The sequence below is a fragment of the Rhinopithecus roxellana genome, chromosome 16 (assembly GCF_007565055.1).
Source record: "Rhinopithecus roxellana isolate Shanxi Qingling chromosome 16, ASM756505v1, whole genome shotgun sequence".
Lineage (NCBI taxonomy): Eukaryota > Metazoa > Chordata > Mammalia > Primates > Cercopithecidae > Rhinopithecus > Rhinopithecus roxellana.
Genome location: NC_044564.1, coordinates 19,533,451 through 19,551,975, shown reverse-complemented (window position 1 = coordinate 19,551,975; position 18,525 = coordinate 19,533,451). Strand labels below are relative to the sequence as shown.

At 57.6% G+C, this 18,525-nt stretch overlaps 1 protein-coding gene across 1 annotated transcript in view; it reads right to left on the bottom strand.

The window, feature by feature from the left end:
• NCS1 (neuronal calcium sensor 1) overlaps nucleotides 1-17,015 on the bottom strand; it is a 66,926-nt gene extending 49,911 nt beyond the window's left edge. The window contains exon 1 of the mRNA XM_030920174.1: nucleotides 16,698-17,015. Coding sequence (XP_030776034.1) covers nucleotides 16,698-16,761 — 64 coding nt within the window. The 5' untranslated portion in view covers nucleotides 16,762-17,015. The remainder of the gene's footprint in view (nucleotides 1-16,697) is intronic.
• Between the last annotated feature and the right edge of the window lie 1,510 nt (nucleotides 17,016-18,525).

Here is an 18,525-nt window from a genome sequence, read left to right as displayed (position 1 = left end):
CCTACACACAGGTTCCTGTCCTCTGAGTCCCTGATACAACAGGGGAGACACACCCTGTTAGCACACACCCACACAGCTGTCTATCTGTCATAATAAGAAAGGAAAGCTCAGCTAGGCCCAGTGGCTCATGCCTGTAATCCCAGCACTTTGGGAGACCAAGAAGGGTGGATCACTAGAGGTCAGGAGTTTGAGACCAGCCTGGTCAACATGGCAAAACCCTGTGTCTATTACAAATACAAAAATAAGTCAGGCATGGTGGTGGGTGCCTGTGGAGGCTGAGGCAGGAGGATCACTTGAACCCCGGAGGTGGAAGATGCAGTGAGCCAAGATTGTACCACCATGCTCCAGCCTGGGCGACAAAGCGAGACCTCGTCTCAAAAAAAAAAAAAAAAAAAAAAAAGGAAAGAGGCCAGGTACAGTGGCTCACCCCTGTAATCCCAGCACTTTGGGAGGCCAAGAAGGCGGGCGAATCACCTGAGGTTGGGAGTTCGAGACCAGCCTGACCAATATGGAGAAACCCCGTCTCTACTAAAAATACAAAATTAGGGCATGGTGGTGCATGCCTGTAATCCCAGCTACTCAGGGGGCTGAGGCAGGAGAATCACTTGAACCCGGGAGACAGAGGTTGCAGTGAGCTGAGATTGAGCCATCGCACTCTACCCTGGGCAACAAGAGCAAAACTCCATCTCAAAAAAAAAAAAAAAGGAAAGTTCAGGGTTAATGAAAATGTGAAGCAGGAACCCAACCTAGCCTAGGGGGTCAGGCATGCTCCCCAAGGAAAGGGCTGATGTGTAGGCCTTAGCCAGGCAAAGAGGAAGAAGCAGCACTTTCCAGGAGAGGCTGCAGGTCCAAGGCTCAGAGGCCATCCAGAGCCTGGTGAGTTCAGGAACCACAAGAAGCCACATCGCACTAGAACAAAGCCTTATCCAGAGGCAGTGTGGTGTGGTCCAGGAGGAGAGAACACAGTAAGTATCCCAAAATGTTAACAATTGCCACTATCATAAATACAGGTGTCACAGCACCCAAAGACAAGGCCAGATGGCCAGGGCCAATAACAGGGGCACCCCGCAGGGGCAGGGCCTGCAAGAAGCCGAGCAGGTCATCACCCCCCATACCCCCACTTAGGATCATGTGGCATCTGCCTCCCCGATCCTAGTCCCCACATTCCTGCTTCAGTCCTAGCCCTCCAGGGCTCCCCACCCCAGCCCCAGGAAGGGGTGGGAGACACACAGCTGGTCTCCATCACATGTCAGGCAGAAGCCAAATTGGTCACAGAAGCCACACGGTCACACCTAATGTCACAGCCAGTAGAGCAGGGAGCCTCTGGATGGAAGCACTGAGAGGCTCCCAAGATGGAACAGAGGCGAGAGGTGAAGAGAGACCCCAGGGAAGGTGCAAGGCCCCCCACACAGGGAGAGATGGAGATGGCAGTGGCAGGGATGGCAGAGACACAGAGACTGGGCGGCGGCGGCACACAGGGGTGGAACCAGCGTCGGCGACCGCCGCACCTCCTCTCCCAGAATGCTGTGGATCTGCTCCTGGAACACCACCGAGGTCTGGCCCCTGAGCTGCGCTGGGGCAGAGCGGCTCCTGCAGGGACCACGGGAGGTTCTAGGGCATGCGTTCCAGGGCGACTGGCCAGGAGGGTTGGCCAGGGCTGCTGCTGGAGCCCAGGCAGCCCCAGCCAGCAGCAGACAGCAGTCCTGACTCCAGCTCTGGCCCTTTAAGAGCGGAGGGCGGAGGCTCGGCCCTGACCTGCCCTCCTGGAGGAGGCACAGAGTGACTCATCAGGGTCCTTGTCACGGTGCTCAGAGAGCAGGAGGACTCGGGGATGGTGGCGATGGGGCACAGAGAGGCACAGACGTGGACCCATCAGCCTGGCCGGAGCTCACTGGAGGCCGGACCGTGACCTTGACTGGGATGCCTGCCGGTGCGTCCCTGGGCAAGGCCCCTCATCTCCTGGGTGGGCCATGTGGCCTCACATTGCTCCCCTGCTTTCCGAGACACCCCTCCTAGCGGAGCCCCTGCCCTGCTGGGTCAGCCAACAGCTCTGAGGGGCCAACCCACTGCCTGCCCCCCCACTCCACCTCTCCAGGTACCTCCTAAAGCAGGGGCCACCAGCAACCCCCCTCCACAACCAGGAAACCGCAGCTTGGAGAGGCCAAGGGATTTCCACGGATCTGCTTCTAGCCACATAAGCTCATCTCTGAGCTGCCCAATTGCTTGAGTGTCCCTCATGCTTGGAGCCGTGCCATTTCACGTTCCCAGAGTTGCCAAACCTTGACAGCTCCTTCGGACCCTCTCAGAGTTTCCATCCAGAGGGCTCCCTGCTCTACTGGCTGTGACATTAGGTGTGACTGTGTGGTTTCTGTGACCAGTGTGGCTTCTGCCTGAGCTGTGATGGAGAACAGCTCTGTGTCCCCCACCCCTTCCTGGGCTGGGGGTTGGGGAGCCCTGGAAGGTGAGGACTGACCGGGAACGTGCTGTTCCTGCTGCCTGAAGCACTCTCATTGTCCCCCACAAAAACCCTCCCTGCAAACTTCTCATCTCCCTAAAGCAGTACTGTCAAATTCAACAAACAAAAACACGCATACCCTGTTAAGTTCACATAGCAGATAAACAGGAAATCATTTTTAGTATGTCTGGCAACCCTAGCCCTGGGTCTCAACTACAATATTACCTCCTCCAGGAAGCCCTCCCAGATGCACCCCAGACCAGGGAGATTCCCAGTACATTGTGCAAAGCCCTGTCTTGACCCTTATCCTGGCCTGACATCTGCCTCCCCACCAAACTGTGAATGCCAGCAGGGCCAGAAATCCAGCCAGCCAGCCTGCCCTGTGTCCCCTGCATCCACAGGGCCTAACACGAGGCAGCTGCTCCAAAAACACTCTCTGAATCAAGGAGTGAGGGCTGGCAAGGTGGCCCAGGAACCCCTTTGGCCAGACACACCCCCCACAGGACCCAGGGCCTCCCCTCTGCTCCCTGCTGGCTGGGCCTCCTTCCCTGAGAGGCCCCTAGATCTCTTCTCAAGGCCGTCCCCCAGCTCCACAGAACCTGAGCTGGGGAATCATAGCTGGGGCACCTAGGCAGGCTCCGCTCAGCGATTCTGACAGCTGCTCTTTGTTTTAATTGAGATCATGTTCTGCTCAGGTGCAGCAAAGGCCTCATCACAGGAAGCCTGAAGACAATAATGGCCCGGCAAGGCCGTGTGGGCTGCTGGGCGCGCAGGGGGTGGTGGGACCACCGGCTGAGGGGCAGAAACCCGGCCAGTGCAGGCTTTGAGCTCTCGAGCTCCTCCTCTGCCCAGCACACACACCATATATTTTTGAACAGAAGGAACGCATTCGCTCTTTCCCCCACAGTGCCAAAAATAGCCCCAGCTCCTGCCTTTGAACAGGAATCTTTCGGTTCCTACAAAGGGGCAGGAGCAGGGCCGAGAGGAGGGGCCTTGCTGGCTGGCTGGCAGCTTGGACCCCTCAACTCCCCAAGCCCAGCAGGTGAGGGGATCTGGGGTCTTCACGAGGTCTGGCCAGCTGGGGCCCAGCCTCCCCACACCCCACTTCTCAGGATTCCCTAGCTACGAAGGAAAACCCCCCTCCCCCAGCCCAGGAGGTAGGAGGGGGCTGGACAGAAACAGAAAGCAAAGCCCAAGATGGATCAGAAGGAACTTCATTCATTGGCTTTTGCTCGTTTCTGTACTTGTTTTCTCATTCATTCCAACAATATGCGCAGGCTCGGTTCTAGGAGCGGGGGCTACTCTGGCAACCACGCAATGAGATGCAGTCATGCAATAAGATGCAGTCGGTCCTCACAGTTCCCAGCTGAATCAAGGGGGACGGTGAAGCATATCCTCACCACCAGGACTGAGGAGGAGGCTGGGCCCAGGGACACCTCCCCTGGAAGTAACCTTGGGCTTTGATAGGAGTGTGACAAGGATGGGTCCCACTCATGGCCAGTGGGAGGAGGCAGAGGGCTGGGTCTGATGAAAAGGTGCCTGCCTCTGGGATGGCCGGTGCGGGGGCTCACGCCTGTAATCCCAGCACCTTAGGAGGCCGAGGCAGGCGGATCAAGGTCAGGAGATCAAGACCACCCTGGCCAACATGGTGAAACCCTGTCTCTACTGAAATACAAAAAAAAAAAATCAGCCGGGTGTGGTGGTGGGCGCCTGGAATCCCAGCTACTCGGGAGGCTGAGGCAAGAGAATTGCTTGAACCTGGGAGGCAGAGGTTGCAGTGAGCTGAGATCGCGCCACTGCACTCCAGCCTGGGTGACAGAGTGAGACTCTGTCTCAGAAAAAGAAAAAGAAAGAAGAGGTGCCTCTGGGCTGCCCCAGCACCCTGCATGGCTCCCTTATCCAACCTGACAAAGGCATTGTCTTCCTGTTTTATAGGTGAAAGCACTGGGATGCATCAGGAGGGATTAAAAGCCTGGGATGTGCCGTGCCAGGCCCTGTCACCAATGTTTTCGCATGAATCCCACCCATAATCCTGGGAGGCATCTGCCCATTTCACAGATGAAGTCTGAGGGCTCGGTGGGAAAGGCTGGACCAAGGTCCCAGAGCTAGCGAGTAGAGGAGATGGGATTTGAATCCAGGCCCGCGGATTCCCTGAGAGGAGCTCTGGACACCAGACCACCAGAAAAGCCATCTTGGCTCAGCATCCCTCTCCCAGTTCTGCAGAGATTCAGGGAAGGAAGTGGTCACAGGGCTAGAAGTGGAGATCGAAAGATTTGAACCCAACTCTGTTTGGTTCCAAGTCTAGGGCTTTCTGTTTCCCATAGCAGAAGAAAGAAAAGAAAAGAGGCCAGGCATGGTGGCTCACACCTGTAATCCTAGCACTCTGGGAGTCTGAGGTGGGCGGATCACGAGGTCAGGAGACCATCCTGGCTAACACGGTGAAACCCTGTCTCTACTAAGAAATACAAAAAAACTAGCCGGGCGAGGTGGCGGGCGCCTGTAGTACCAGCTACTCAGGAGGCTGAGGCAGGAGAATGGCGTGAACCCGGGAGGCAGAGCTTGCAGTGAGCCAAGATTGAGCCACTGCACTCCAGCCTGGGCGACAGAGCGAGACTCTGTCTCAAAAAAAAAAAAAAGAAGAAGAAGAAGAAGGAAGGTAAAAAGAAAAGGAAAGGAGAAAAGAAAAGGAAGGAAGGAAGGAAAAGAAAGAGAAAGAAAGAATAGAAAGAAAAGGAAGGAAGGAAGGAAGGAAGGAAGGAAGGAAGGAAGGAAGGAAGGAAGGAAGGAAGGAAGGGAGGGAGGGAGGGAGGGAGGGAGGGAGGAAGGCAGGCAGGCAGGCACTTTCCATCCCCAAAGGCCAGGGCTGTGGGGGAGCCAGGGTGGCCATGGCCCCACAGCTGGGGAGAGAGAAAGGCACGCTGAACCCACTTCCCTGCTGAAAACTCCAGCCTGAAATCAAAAGGCAGAGTGTGCTATTTCTGCCTTGGGTTAAACATTCCTCAAAGCCACATTCCTCCCGCCCTCCCCCTGCTCCCCTGCCAGGGAATTCAGAGCACAGTGGCCTGGACGCCTCACCAGCTTCCTGGGGCCCCCTCGGTGGCTCAGAAGTGCCAAAACCAGCAGCTGCCCTGCACCCTCTCCTGGGCAAGGAGTTCCTCCCCCCGGCCGCATGGTCAGGGCACCTGGAGCTGAGAAACGGTGACATCACATCTCACAGAGAGTGGAACAGATGGGGAGACTGTGGTCCTGAGAGGGGCAGCCAGAGGCCACATCAAGCCAGGCTGGAACCAGGACCCGACTCTCAACTCCCTGGCTGTCCCCCTTCCCCAACAGACTGCAGGTCAGGAGCACAGGCAGGTCCTATCCTGGTCACCAGGGACAGCAAACCACGGCACTGTAGGGAAAAACTCTTTGGCAAGATCCCAGCCTTCTGCAGAGGCGAGGACACCCTGGGCCACACACCCCACGGACACCAAAGACCACAAGATGTGGCCCAGACCTCGAGGAGCTACAAGTCACAGGGGTCCCCTTGGCCACCATGCCCCCAAGCCCACACTGCACCCGTGACGATTTGGTCTCTTTCTCTGTCGGACAGATACCTCCAAAGGCAGCTAGGTTGAGCCAGGCACAGGGCAGGGCAGGACGGCCAGGGGCACTCGGTCCTCACCACCTTGTCCGGGACAAGGCTTCCCAGGAGCAGGAGTGGTGCCAGCACCGTAAGATGGGGGTACGTTGCTCCTGAGTTCCCTGGGCGGGAGGATCACCGTTGAGACCAGCCCAGCGCCCACACATGGTCAGCACCTGAACCTCCACTAGGATACGTGGAGGCTGAGGAAGGCTTTGAGGCCAGGGCACAGCTGCACCACACACTCCTATCAGCACCTCTCCTCCTGCTGCCTTTCCACAAGGCCTCAGCTCTGCCTCCTTCCTGGAGGATGCCAAGGCCGAGGCTGCTCCAAACCCCCCGCAGGAGGCAGAACCTCTGGAACCAGTGGGAAGGATCCCATCCACCACAAACGTCATACCCAGCCCAGGAGTCCGGGATGCCTGGCCAGTGTCTGATGCTCCAGCAGTGGCTTGGATGCTCCCAGGGACGGGGCGCTCCCTCCCCTTGGCAAGGAACTCTAAGGTTTTGAGACTCACGGAGACGGCGGGAGGCAGGCACCTGGTGGGAAGGGTGTGGCTCTGGCAACATAAAGATCTAAGCCTGAACCCCGACTGGCCATCCACTGGCTGGCTGGGGAGACTTGGGCGTGTCCCTGAACTTGCCTGGGCCTCCCTTTCTTCATCTGTAAAATGGGTATAGGAATCCTTACTCCCAGGGCTTTGGTGAGAGGGCAGCACTCAGCACTCCTGGCCCCGAGTGCCCATTGGGTAAACGGTGGTTGTCATTGCTGTCATCTCCCACCAACCACAATACTCCCCCACTACCTCGGGGAGTGGCAGCTTATCACCTGGTCCCAGACCTGGCAGCTGAGCACCCAGCGTTTGGTGTGGCTCCCGGCCTGTCTATGCCTCCCTCCCCAGCGCCCCCCACCCCCAGGCACACCTACATTTACAACCTGTACAGCACTGCCCTCACACACCACCACACGCGTGCGCACAGGTGTGCCCGACTCACCCACTCCTGACACATGCCGTGACCCCGTCACTCACGCTCGGAGCGTGCCCACGTGAATTGGGACTTGCCCACGTGCCCCGCAGCACCCGCCCTGCCTGCAACACCCACACCAGGCACCCAGGCCTGCTCACGCTCACCTGCACACCTCCGTGGCGGCTCCCTGGCACCTCCACCAAGCAGGGGCCCCTCACCGCGGCCCACAGCTTCAGTGTGTGGACTCCAGGCTGAGAGGGGACGGGGGTCAGACCCCAATGGCACCACTCTCCAGCCGTGGGACCATGAGCCAGCTCTCGTCCACTCAGCCTCTGTTTCCTCATCTGCAAAACGCTAACCCCACAGGGCTCCTGGGTGGAGTTGGTGAGGAACACACATGAACATCAAGGACGGGCCTGGGTCACACAGAACGTGCCTAATACCAGACTCTCGCCGTAGCGATAGCCCCTGACCGTCCGCGCTGGGGCTCGCAGATCCTCCACCACCACCATGAGCAAAGGGAGTGCCGAGATGAGCCACCAAGTTCAACGTCTGTTATTCCTAACCCCACTCACAGCTCTTCGTAGTAGAAGTCCCCCATCCCCAACTCCCAGATAAGAAAACTAAGGCATCAAGAGACTAAGAACCATGCCTGAGGCTGAGAAGATCCATGGGCCTCGGTCTTGAACACCAGAGCCCAAGCACACTCCATCCCTGGGGCCCTGACATACCTTCCCCACTGGGTCTCACTATCTGGCAATTTAAACATTGTACAGAAAGGGAAACTGAGTCCCAGAGGGAACTAGTGACTCCAAAGCCACTGTCCAGGCCATGATGGTCCTGGGACTGAAGCCCAGGCAGGCTGCTATCCATCCTCTGAGCCCCTGGGCACAAAGGAGCCTACAAGTCAGTCTGCCACAACCACCTCTCCCTCCTCAAGCCACCAAGCCAGGAGCTGGATACAGAACAATCCAGCCACCAACACAGCCAGACCACCACAGAGGCCCTCCACGTTTGCCACTCACTCCCAATTCAGCCAAGAGCCTGTGACAGCTCACTCTGTGACTGCCCAGTGGAGTGGCCAAGAACAGCTGTCCCTGACACGGCCGGTCCACCAGCCTCCTTCCTGGGAGAGCATTTACTGAGCGCTTACTATGTGCAGATCCCTGTGTGTCCATCCCTGTCTCATGCACAAGGGACCTCAGAGCTCAGAGACGTAAGGAGCTGGCCAGGAAACAGAACTGACCTTCAAGCCCTCAGCACCTGCTGTTCTGCCCTCGGTCAGAATATGACCCCAATCTCAAGTTACCTAGAAACGCTGCAAGGTAATCTCTGACACTCTCTGCCCTGGAAAACAGATCACACATGGAATGTGAAAATTGATTCATCTTGTTATGACCATAATGACGATGTGCTTTTTAATTTATATTGGCTTTTTTTTTCTTACCAGAGTGTTAGAGATATTTGGGGCAAGATGAACCCCAGCAGAAGACTTCAATGAAGAAATCAAGACATCGCTAGGCCAGGCGTGGTGGCTCAGGCCTGTAATCCCAGCACTTTGGGAGGCCAAGGTGTGTGGACCACTTGAGACCCGGAGTTTGAGACCAACCTGGCCAAAATGGCAAAACGCTGTCTCTACTAAAAATACAAAAATTAGCCGGGTGTGGTGGTGCACATTGTAATATCAGCTACTCAGGAGGCTGAGGCAGAACAGCTTGAACCCAGGAGGTGGCGGTTGCAGTGAGCCGAGATCGCACCACTGCACTCCAGCCTGGGTGACAGAGTGAGATTCCATCTCAATAAATAGATAAGTAAATAAGTAAATAAAAATAAATAAATAGCAAGAAGGCAAGACATCTCTATCTGAACCCCAATAGCCAACCCACCCTGGCACAGTGGGAGGTGCCCTGACAGGAACAAATCGGTTCCTGCCACGTATTTGCTGTGTGACCTTGGGGAAGACACTTCACCTTTCTGGCACTTAATTTGCCTACTCGCAAAATGAGGGCATTGAACTACTTGGCCCCAAGAGTCTCCTCCAGCTGAAAGATTCTAGGATTATATTTCATAGTAATCAAAGAAATAAGCATTGAGACAGTGAGCCACCTCTTTTCCTCCCCATAAAATTGGCAAGAATTAAGGAAAGCAGTAATACCCAGTGCTGGCAAGAATGCAGAGAAATAGGCACTCTCTCATCTACTTTTGCTGAAAATGTAAATTGGAACAGCCTTTCTGGAGAGCAATTCAGCAATTTTTAATCAAAAGCCTTTCAAAACTTCCCCAGCCTTTCAACTCCATAAACCCATTCTGGGTTATTTATCTTCAAGTAAAGATAAGTGCAAAGATTTAGTGCAAAGACACTCATGCAAAGATTTGGTACAAAGACATTCATCCAAAGATTTAGTGCAAAGATGTTCATCACAGCATTTTTAATATGGGAGGAGGAACCTAACTGTCCAATGACAGGGAATTAAATAATATATGTTCTGTTCATATGATACACTGTGAAAAAAAATCATGCTCTAAAAGCATAGTTCATGACACGGGCAAACATTCAGAACTGTCAGATTTTTTTAAGTCAGAAAGTTATCTACTTTTTAGTAGATAATCCCAAATTTACAAGGTAATACTATGAGGTCAGGGACAGTGGCTCACGCCTGTAAATCCTAGCACTTTGAGAGACCAAGGCGGGTGGATCACCTGAGGTCAGGAGTTCAAGACCAGCCTGACCAATATGGTGAAACCCCGTCTCTACTAAAAATACAAAAATTAGCTGGGTGTGGTGGCGGGTGCCTGTAATCCCAACTACTTGGGAGGCTGATACAGGAGAATTGCTTGAACCCGGGAGGTGGAAGTTGCAGTGAGCCAAGATCATGCCACTGCACTCCAGCCTGGGTGACAGAGTAAGACTCCTTCTCAAAAAAAAGAGGAGGGGAGGGGAGGGGAGAGCAGGGGAAGGGAGGGGAGGGGAGAGCAGGGGAAGGGACAGGGGGGAGAGCAGAGGAGGGGAGGGGAGGGGAGGGGAGGGGACCAAGTCCTACTGAGTCTTCCTCCTAAATATATCTGGAATCTGTCTTTCATGTCATCCCCACAGATACTCCAGTTCATCACCATGATCACCTTCGGTCTCATTACCACCCCTCTTCCCCGCCAGTCCATTCTGTGGACTACAGCCAACAACAATCTTTCTAAACCCAAATCTAATGTGTCTCCATCACCTCCCTTCCACAGCTCCCTACGAATCTGGGATAATGTCCAAATTCCTTCCTGTGGCCTCCCAGAGGGTGACACAGACCTGGCCCACTTGACAGGACAGTCCCCCACTGCCCATGCCTTGCCCCAAAGGGGCTCAAGACAGGCCTAGGGAGTGGCAGGAGCTGGGTCCGATCCCAAGGCCTCTGCTGGGGGAAAGGGCTTTCCCCTGACACAGGGAGACGGGAGAACCCTGTGGGGTGATGTAGGGAAGGGAGAAGCTGGGTCCCATTTAACCTGGAGCCCAAGGAGGCAGAAAGGGGAAAAAGAGGCTGTGAGGAGGAAGCTGGGTGCTGGGGCCTGGGTGAGTCCCTGCCATTCACCAGCTGCCCCTTCCCTCTCTGTACAAGGGGGCAGCCACAGGCCCCCTTGGCCATCCTGCCCTGGATGCAGAAGACTTGCACCCCCAGGACCAGCTGCTGCCAGGAGAGCTTTAAAAGTTTCCCCTTCATAGCCGGCCCCAGCAGCTCATGCCTGTAATCCCAACATTTCGGGAGGCAGAGATGGGAGGAGATCGCTTGAGGCCAGGAGTTTGAGACTAGCCTGGCCAACATAGCGAGACCCCATCTCTATAAAAATTAAAATATAAATAAAGGTTCCCCTCAGAACCAGGCACCAGGTTAAATCCTTCATCTATGCCCCGAATCCTCCCCAGCGGTGAGGCTTTCCAAAACCACCCATTTGGGCCAGGCGCAGTGGCTCAAGCCTGCAATCCCAGCACTTTGGGAGGCCGAAATGGGCGGATCACGAGGTCAGGAGATTGAGACCATCCTGGCTAACACGGTGAAACCCCGTCTCTGTTAAAAAAAAAAATACAAAAAACTAGCCGGGCGAAGTGAGCTGAGATCCAGCCACCGCACTCCAGCCTGGGCGACAGAGCCAGACTCCATCTCAAAAAAAAAAAAAAAAAAACACCCATTTTCCAGAGGGTGAAAGTAAAGCCCGTGAGAGGAGGTTTGCCCAAGGAAGGGGCCAGAACCGCAGCACTCGCCCCTGAGCTCTCCTTCCCTTCCAGGGACTCTCCTGCCAAACAACCCCTTTCTCTTTATGGCCCGCTCCCCAGACTGCAAAGCTTCTGTTTAGATCCATGGAGTTGGTAGGCAGGTCTGACGGATGAGCAAACTGGTGCTCAGAGAGGCCAAGGGACTTCCCCAAGGTCACCAAGCCCGAGTGAGGACCCAGCCCCATACCCCAGAGGATCGAGTCCTCTCCTAATAACACAGGTGATGGTTCTTGCCCAGATGTCCTCCTGACGCTGAGAGTCCACTTCAGTCTTCCCTGCTGCTGCTCTGCTCAACTGTCAGAGAAAGGAAAGGCCTCCTTGGTTCACGCCCACGCACACGGGATGTACAGGGACTGCAGAAGCCTTTGTGCTGGTCCTTTCCTCTCCTTGTGGCTCACCCTGTGCCTGGCTGTGGGCCCTCCGTGTCCCCACACAGCCATCACACAACTCCCAGCTCTGTCCCAAGATGGGCTCCAGTGACTGCCTCCCGAAGGCAGCGGCTTGCCCCACCCTAGTTGAGCAGAGTCGGGTGGGGAGTGATCATCAGAGAATATTCCTCACCCTAGAGGAAGGGACCCTCATGGGCCCCAGGACAGTCCACAGCCAGAGACACCCAAGAGCCCAACTGCTGACCCCAACCTGGAGCCAGGGACCCATCCTCTGCTCGGGGTCAAGAGGCATCAGCCACAGGCTCCTGCCCTCCACAAGCTCCTGTGTGCCGGGCACCATTCTGGGCATCAGGGAAAAGGCAGAAGAGAGTCAAGGTTAACAGGCAAGGTCAAAGCAGAGCCTAGGCTGACCAAGAGCAACAGGGAGGAGCTGGCCACTCCTGAGTCCCAGACCGAGGGTCCCTGGGAAGTGCCGGCAAACATCATGGGGAGAAGGAGAAGGAGAGGGGAGGAGGGTAGAGGTTCTGCCTTTTGGGCCTGGCTGGCTTGGGCCTGCAGCAGCCTCAGAAGTCTTTAAGGGGATGCAGCTCAGACCACCACAAATGTCTTGCACCCCCATGCTCGAGTTTTCAGATAACCCGGCTGCCTTCCTCCTGAGGCTAGGGATTCCATGTCTCTCGTCCACTCCTCTGCCTCCACGCCTGGCACACAGTGAGCACTAAATCAATAGGCCAGGGCGGCTTCACAATTCACAAGTGGGGCTGGGGAGGCCACTACATGTAAGAGCAGACCCCTGCTGGGATTCGGGCACAGCAGTCATAGATGTCATCTTCTGCGTGCCAGGCACAAAGAACAGGGTCATAGGAAGATTCTTCTGTGGAGAGAAGAAATGTGCTCACAAAATACACATAAGCTCAGTTCAAGAGGAAGCTGTATTGTATGGTCGAAATGATATATATTAAGGCCGGGTGCGGTGGCTCAGGCCTGTGATCCAAGAACTTTGGGTGGCCAAGGCAGGAGGATTGCTTGAGGCCAAGAGTTTGAGACCAGCCCAGGCAATAGGGCAAGACCCTAACTCTACAAAAAAAATTTTTTTAATTAGCCAGGTGTGGTGTTGCACGCCCATGGTCCCAGCTACTGGGGAGACTGAGGCAGGAGGATTGCTTGGGCCCAGGAGGTCAAGGTTTAAGTGAGCCATGATTGCACCATTGCACTCCAGCCAGGGCAACACAGCCAGACCCTGTCTCCAAAACAACAACAACAACAAATAAGCATTAATACGATCACTGGCATTTACTGGCATTTACTGACCACATACCCCACGCCACATATCAGGTCCCACGCTGCACATGACCCCGTTGACTTCTCACATCCTCTCAGTTCAGGTACCATGAGCACACCTATTTTGCAGATGAGGAAACTGAGGCTCAGGTAGGTGAGAGGACCGGTCCATCCCACAGCCAGGACACACAGGGATGCCAACAGCCTCACCAGCAGGTTGGAAGAGAGTGGGCCAGACCTCAGAGAAAGTGGGCCGCCCGCAATGCTAACTGCCGCTGTCTGTCTTGGCTGCAGGGTAACCCCGTCCACCTCTCCCTAACCTATTGCTGGTGGAAGGCTGAGGACTGGGTTAGGGTTTGAGCCAGGTGGAATCCCAGTGTGTCCAGTGAGGGCCACACTGCTAGGGCCTTTAGACACTCCTGCTTCCTCACACACACAGACCACCACAGACAGAGTCAGAGACGCCCACCAAGGACACTGCTGAGCACCAACTCGGACGTGGACCCATGGCTCCCCTCTAGGCTCCCCAGCACTGTGGCCAGCTATGCACGAGGTGGGCTAGGACCCCCAGCAGACACCAGAACTGTGGTCTTCAATCGGGGCTCCCCAGGACCACAGTCTGCAACACAAACACGCGTCAAGGATGCAAATTCCTGGGCCCAACGGCCGGGCGCGGTGGCTCAAGCCTGTAATCCCAGCACTTTGGGAGGCCGAGACGGGCGGATCATGAGGTCAGGAGATCGAGACCATCCTGGCTAATACGGTGAAACCCCGTCTCTACTAAAAAATACAAAAAACTAGCCGGGCGACGAGGCGGGCGCCTGTAGTCCCAGCTACTCGGGAGGCTGAGACAGGAGAATGGCGTGAACCCGGGAGGCGGAGCTTGCAGTGAGCTGAGAGCCGGCCACTGCACTCCAGCCTGGGCAGCAGAGCAAGACTCCAGTCTCAAAAAAAAAAAAAAAAAAAAAAAAAAAAAAAAAAAAATTCCTGGGCCCAAGCCAGACCCAAAGAATCGGAAGTCTGGGAGGACAGCCCAGGTACCTTCATGTTTATTAATCAACCAGGAAATTCTGACATTTGAGAGTCCTTCCTGGGGCGCTTCTCTTGACCTCATACACAGAATCCCCCAGAACAAAGAGCAGATGGCTCCACTCCGCATTAGAAGGAAGCCCATCTGGGGCCGGAGAACAAGCTGGAGGCTTTCTCTGCTTGCTGTGTTGGGAGACTTTTCATTCTGTGGACCTACTAAAGCCCAACACATGGGGAGAACATAGCTGTGAGCTCCACACACAAGGGCCTGCACTAGTGAGCTGACGTCAGCGCGGGAGGCAAACCGGAGGCCAACGAACCCACCGCCACCTCCAACAGCCCACCCCTAATAAGGGCTTCTACAGAGGAAAAGTCCCCAGGCCAACTCTCGCCCTGCCCAAAACTGTTCCACGTCTCCGAAGGCCTTTAAAAATAGCCCAGCCCAGTACCACAAGGGCCAGTTCCTAACAAAGCTTTGTTGACTCAACTTCTCTCAAAGTTGACAGATCTGCCCGGAGGAGGGGGCCAGACAGAATGATCACCCCAGGCCCTTCTCATTTAGAATCCACCATCATGGGCTTCTAACAAAAGCCAGAAAAAGACACATCCAGAAGAGCTTTTTTTTTTTTTTTGGAGGTGGGGTTTCGCTCTTGGAGCAATCTCGCCTCACCGCAACCTCCGCCTCCCGGGTTCAAGTGATTCTCCTGCCTCAGCCTCCGGAGCAGCTGGGATTACAGGCATGCGCCACCATGCCCAGCTAATTATGTATTTTTAGTAGTGTCAGGGGTTTCTCCTTGTTGTTCAGGCTGGTCCACCCGCCTCGGCCTCCCAAAGTGCTGGGATTACAGGCGTGAGCCACTGTGCCTGGCCCAGAAGAGCTCTTGGCATGAGCTCTGAGGTCTCTCACTAGTCTTGGAGCAGGACAGACCAGAGTTTGAGTCCTGGCACTGCCTAGTCACCTCTGTGGGATCATGGGAATGCCACTTTGCCCCTCTGAGCCTTAGTTTCCCCATCTGTAAATAGAGATCGCAGCAGCACCCAGCCTTGTAGAGCAGTTGTGGCGGAGTCAAGGTGCTAACGATGCCAAGAGTTTGGCAAGTGACGTGCTCCATGAGCAGGAAACCTGGCTTCACTCCCCTGTCCCACCACGATGGAGGCATCCCATGCAGCCCATGCCCACCACTCCCGATGAAGCCCACTGTGTCCTCACCCTCCCCCGGCACAGGGACCCAGGAAGTCTACCTGCTGGCGGCTGTGGGCCACATCTGGACTTAGCTTGAAAGAGGCCCCAGCGAATCTCACAAAACAGCAGCTAGACTGGAATGGGCCACCCACCTGCCCACTTTGGAGAGAGGGTGACAGCAGCCCCTGTGCCCAGGGGCTTCACCCCTTCCAGGTAGCAGCTCCTGGGATGTGAGCTCCATGCTGCCGAATTCCACAGGAGAAGGGCCAGCACCTCACAGCAGACTAGCACCTGCTCTAGAAAGCCCCCTTTGTTCCAAGCACGAGGGGTGAGGGGCATGGAGCTGAAGCGTGGGCTTGGACAGACCTGCAAACGTGCCCAGAAGACCGATGGAGTTGGGGGGAAGCCGGGAGCAGAGGTTGTGCAATGCACCACCAGGAGCTGCCTCCCCAGCCTCCATCAACACATTGGGGCTGGTGGTCAAGCTGCGTCCTCCAGGGGTGGTGCAGAGGGCCTGGGCCCACGCAGTTGCCCGGCTATGGGTTCTGAATTCCAACCCAAGCCCAGAGCCACTGTCCCCTTCCAAGTCAAACACCCAGGCAGAGATCCTTCCAGACCCGGATGCCGAAGCCTTCCCTCTCACCATCCCCTGGGTGGTCTGGACCCATTGCCATTAACCCCTGGTATGCCAGGGCACCTCCGGAGATGCTGCAGGGAAGGGGGAAGCCTGGTATGGAGAAATTGGGGCTGCAAGGGGACTGCAGAGTTGTGAAGTTGGGCAAGTGGAGGGAGACACACTGAGACTGATCTGGAGACGTCCAGAAAGGACAGGCCCTCCTCCTCCGGGCAGCCCGCGACAGCTAATGATCACACGCGGCCCAGATCGCCCGGGCTGTAGAAACCCATTTCCAGGTCTGGTAGACAGAGATGGGGCCAGGAAGAATCCAGCCTGTAAGTGCTGCAACCCACAGGGTGCCGGGGACCCTTCGCCGCCGTCACCCCGCGACAAGCGCTGTGCCAAGTCTCGCCACCCCCCACACACGAACGGGGCCAGGGAGGGGGCGACAGGCCAATCTCGCAGCAACGGCGGCGGCGGCATCGTGATGCATGAATCACCAGCCCCGCGCACTAGTGCCAGTCGGCTCCGCGCAGCCGGGCGCCCCCTCCTGGGACCACCGCCCCGCCCTCGCAACAGCCCCTGCCTGTTGGGACAGCTCTGCGGAGAGGGGGCCGCCAGGAGGCTGGGGTTGCCCCTCCGGACCTGGGGGTGGCGCCGCGCACGCCAACCGGCGCGCAGTCCCCGGGCTGGGGGTGCCAGAACAATGGGGCCGGGCGGGGGGCAGGGGCGCGGCCCGGGAGCCTCCGAGGGGCCCACGGCGGAGGCCGGGCGGGGAGGACGGAGCGGAGGCGGCGGCGCGGAGCGGGTAGCGCGCGGGTCCGGGGGGCGGGGGCGGCGGGCGTGGGGGTGACCGGGAGGCGCGGGGCACGGGCTGGGGACCGGGAGCACTCACAGTAGGTCTTCCTGGTCAGCTCCTCCACAACTTCGGGCTTCAACTTGCTGTTGGATTTCCCCATCCTCGGCGGCCGCGGCCCCCGCCCCCCCGGGCCGGACCCGGTTGGGGCGCCCAGCGGGAGCGGCTGGGCCGGGCGGGCCGGGCCGGGGCCGCGCCTTTGTCTGCGGCGCCCGCGCTGCGCTGCGCGGCTGTCGGCGCCGGGGCGCTCGGGGCGTGGGGCGGCCGCTGGGCAGGCCCGGGCGGTCCGGGCGCCGCGGCGCGGGGCTGCCTGGGCTGGGCGCCGGCGCCGGCGCGGTGTGGCCGCGGTCGTCCCTGGTTACTGGGCTCCGCGGCACATGCTCGCTGCTGCCTCCCGCCCGCCGCCGCCCCTGCGTTCCCCGCCTCCCGCCTCCCGCCTCCCGCCCGCCCGCACCCGCGCGCCAGGGGTGGACCCGGAGCCGCCACTCAGCGCCCGGCGCCACCTCCCGCCCCGCACCCGCCTGGCCACGGCCTCCGCCAGCGGGACCCCGGCCCCGCCAGCCCGCCAGAGGGGCGTCCCCTCGGTTTAACGCGGCCCCAGGGTGGGGCAGCCACCCCCTCCCCGAATCCAGCCCTGGCGCTCCGGCCCCCGCCGCGGCGGGGAGGGCCCGGAAGATTGGATGTGGATGAGGCCAAGTCCCGGCCCGGAGACATTCATTCATTCCGCACGGATTCATGGGGTGCCGCGGACACGGCGGCCCACGGGACAGGAGCGCCTCAGCTCTCGCAGGGCGGGCAGGGCTGTGCAGGGTGCCGCTGGTAGCGGTGGGGGCACCTACTCTCGGCCTGGGGCAGGTGACCTCCAAGCCCAGGGTCAGGAAGGGAGGGTGGATGGAAAAGCGTTCTGGCCCAGGCAACCTGGAGAGGCGGGGAGGCCTGCACGCCCGAGGGACAGCTCCCCGGCTTGTGGGCTTGAGCAGCAATGCGGGCACAGGGGACCTGGGAGAAGGGCAGGGCCCACGGGGCAGGCCCGGAAAGGCCCCTCGCCGAGGAGCTGGGCCCCTGCCCACCAGCGCCCATGAAGGGACTTCAGCAGAGTGATGGGTCAGAGCTGCTGGAGTGACAGGTCAGAGCTGCTCAGAGCTGTTTCTCTGAGGCGAGGCTGGAGTGACAGGCCCCACCTGAATGGACAGAGGCCCGTGGGTTAGCGTTGCGGGGGTGGTCCAGTGGGTAAGTCCAGCACGGCCTTCCCGGGCCACCTCATCCAACATATCACCACCTCTTGAGACCTCTCCCATCCTCCTTTCCAGCTTTAGTTTCTCTCCTTCGCATCCATCACAAATGTCACCTATGTTTTCTGCATCCTGTTTGTCTCTTCCATGGGAGAACAGCCTCCCAGAGGGCAGAGGCATCTCCATAACCTACAAGACCGCCTGAGGTGTCTTAGTTACCCAGCAAATCTCTGTGAATGAGTGAAGGGTGGAGGAAGGAATATGACACCCGGTGCTGGGGCCCTGGGGTAGGGGAGAGAGCGGGGAGGATGAGGCAGCCCTCCCCCCGGGGCCCAGCAGGGATGAGGCAGGAATGGGGTCTCTTTTTCTTCCTTCTTTCCACAGTGTTCTAACCTGGGAGGGTCCAGAAAGCTCAGAGGAACCCTGAGCAGGGCCGAGTGCCTTCCAGCTCCCAAATATCTTTCTTGCCTCTAAGCATACTCCATCCACTCCTGCTTTTTCCTGAAGCCCCTGCCCAGGCTGAGCCCTGGGCCCCAGGAAGTCTTCAGATGAGGATGGACTTGCTGGCTTGGGGAGCTCATTCTGCAGAGGAGGTGGGCACAGTGGGAGGGATCTTGTGTAGACTTGGGAGCAGA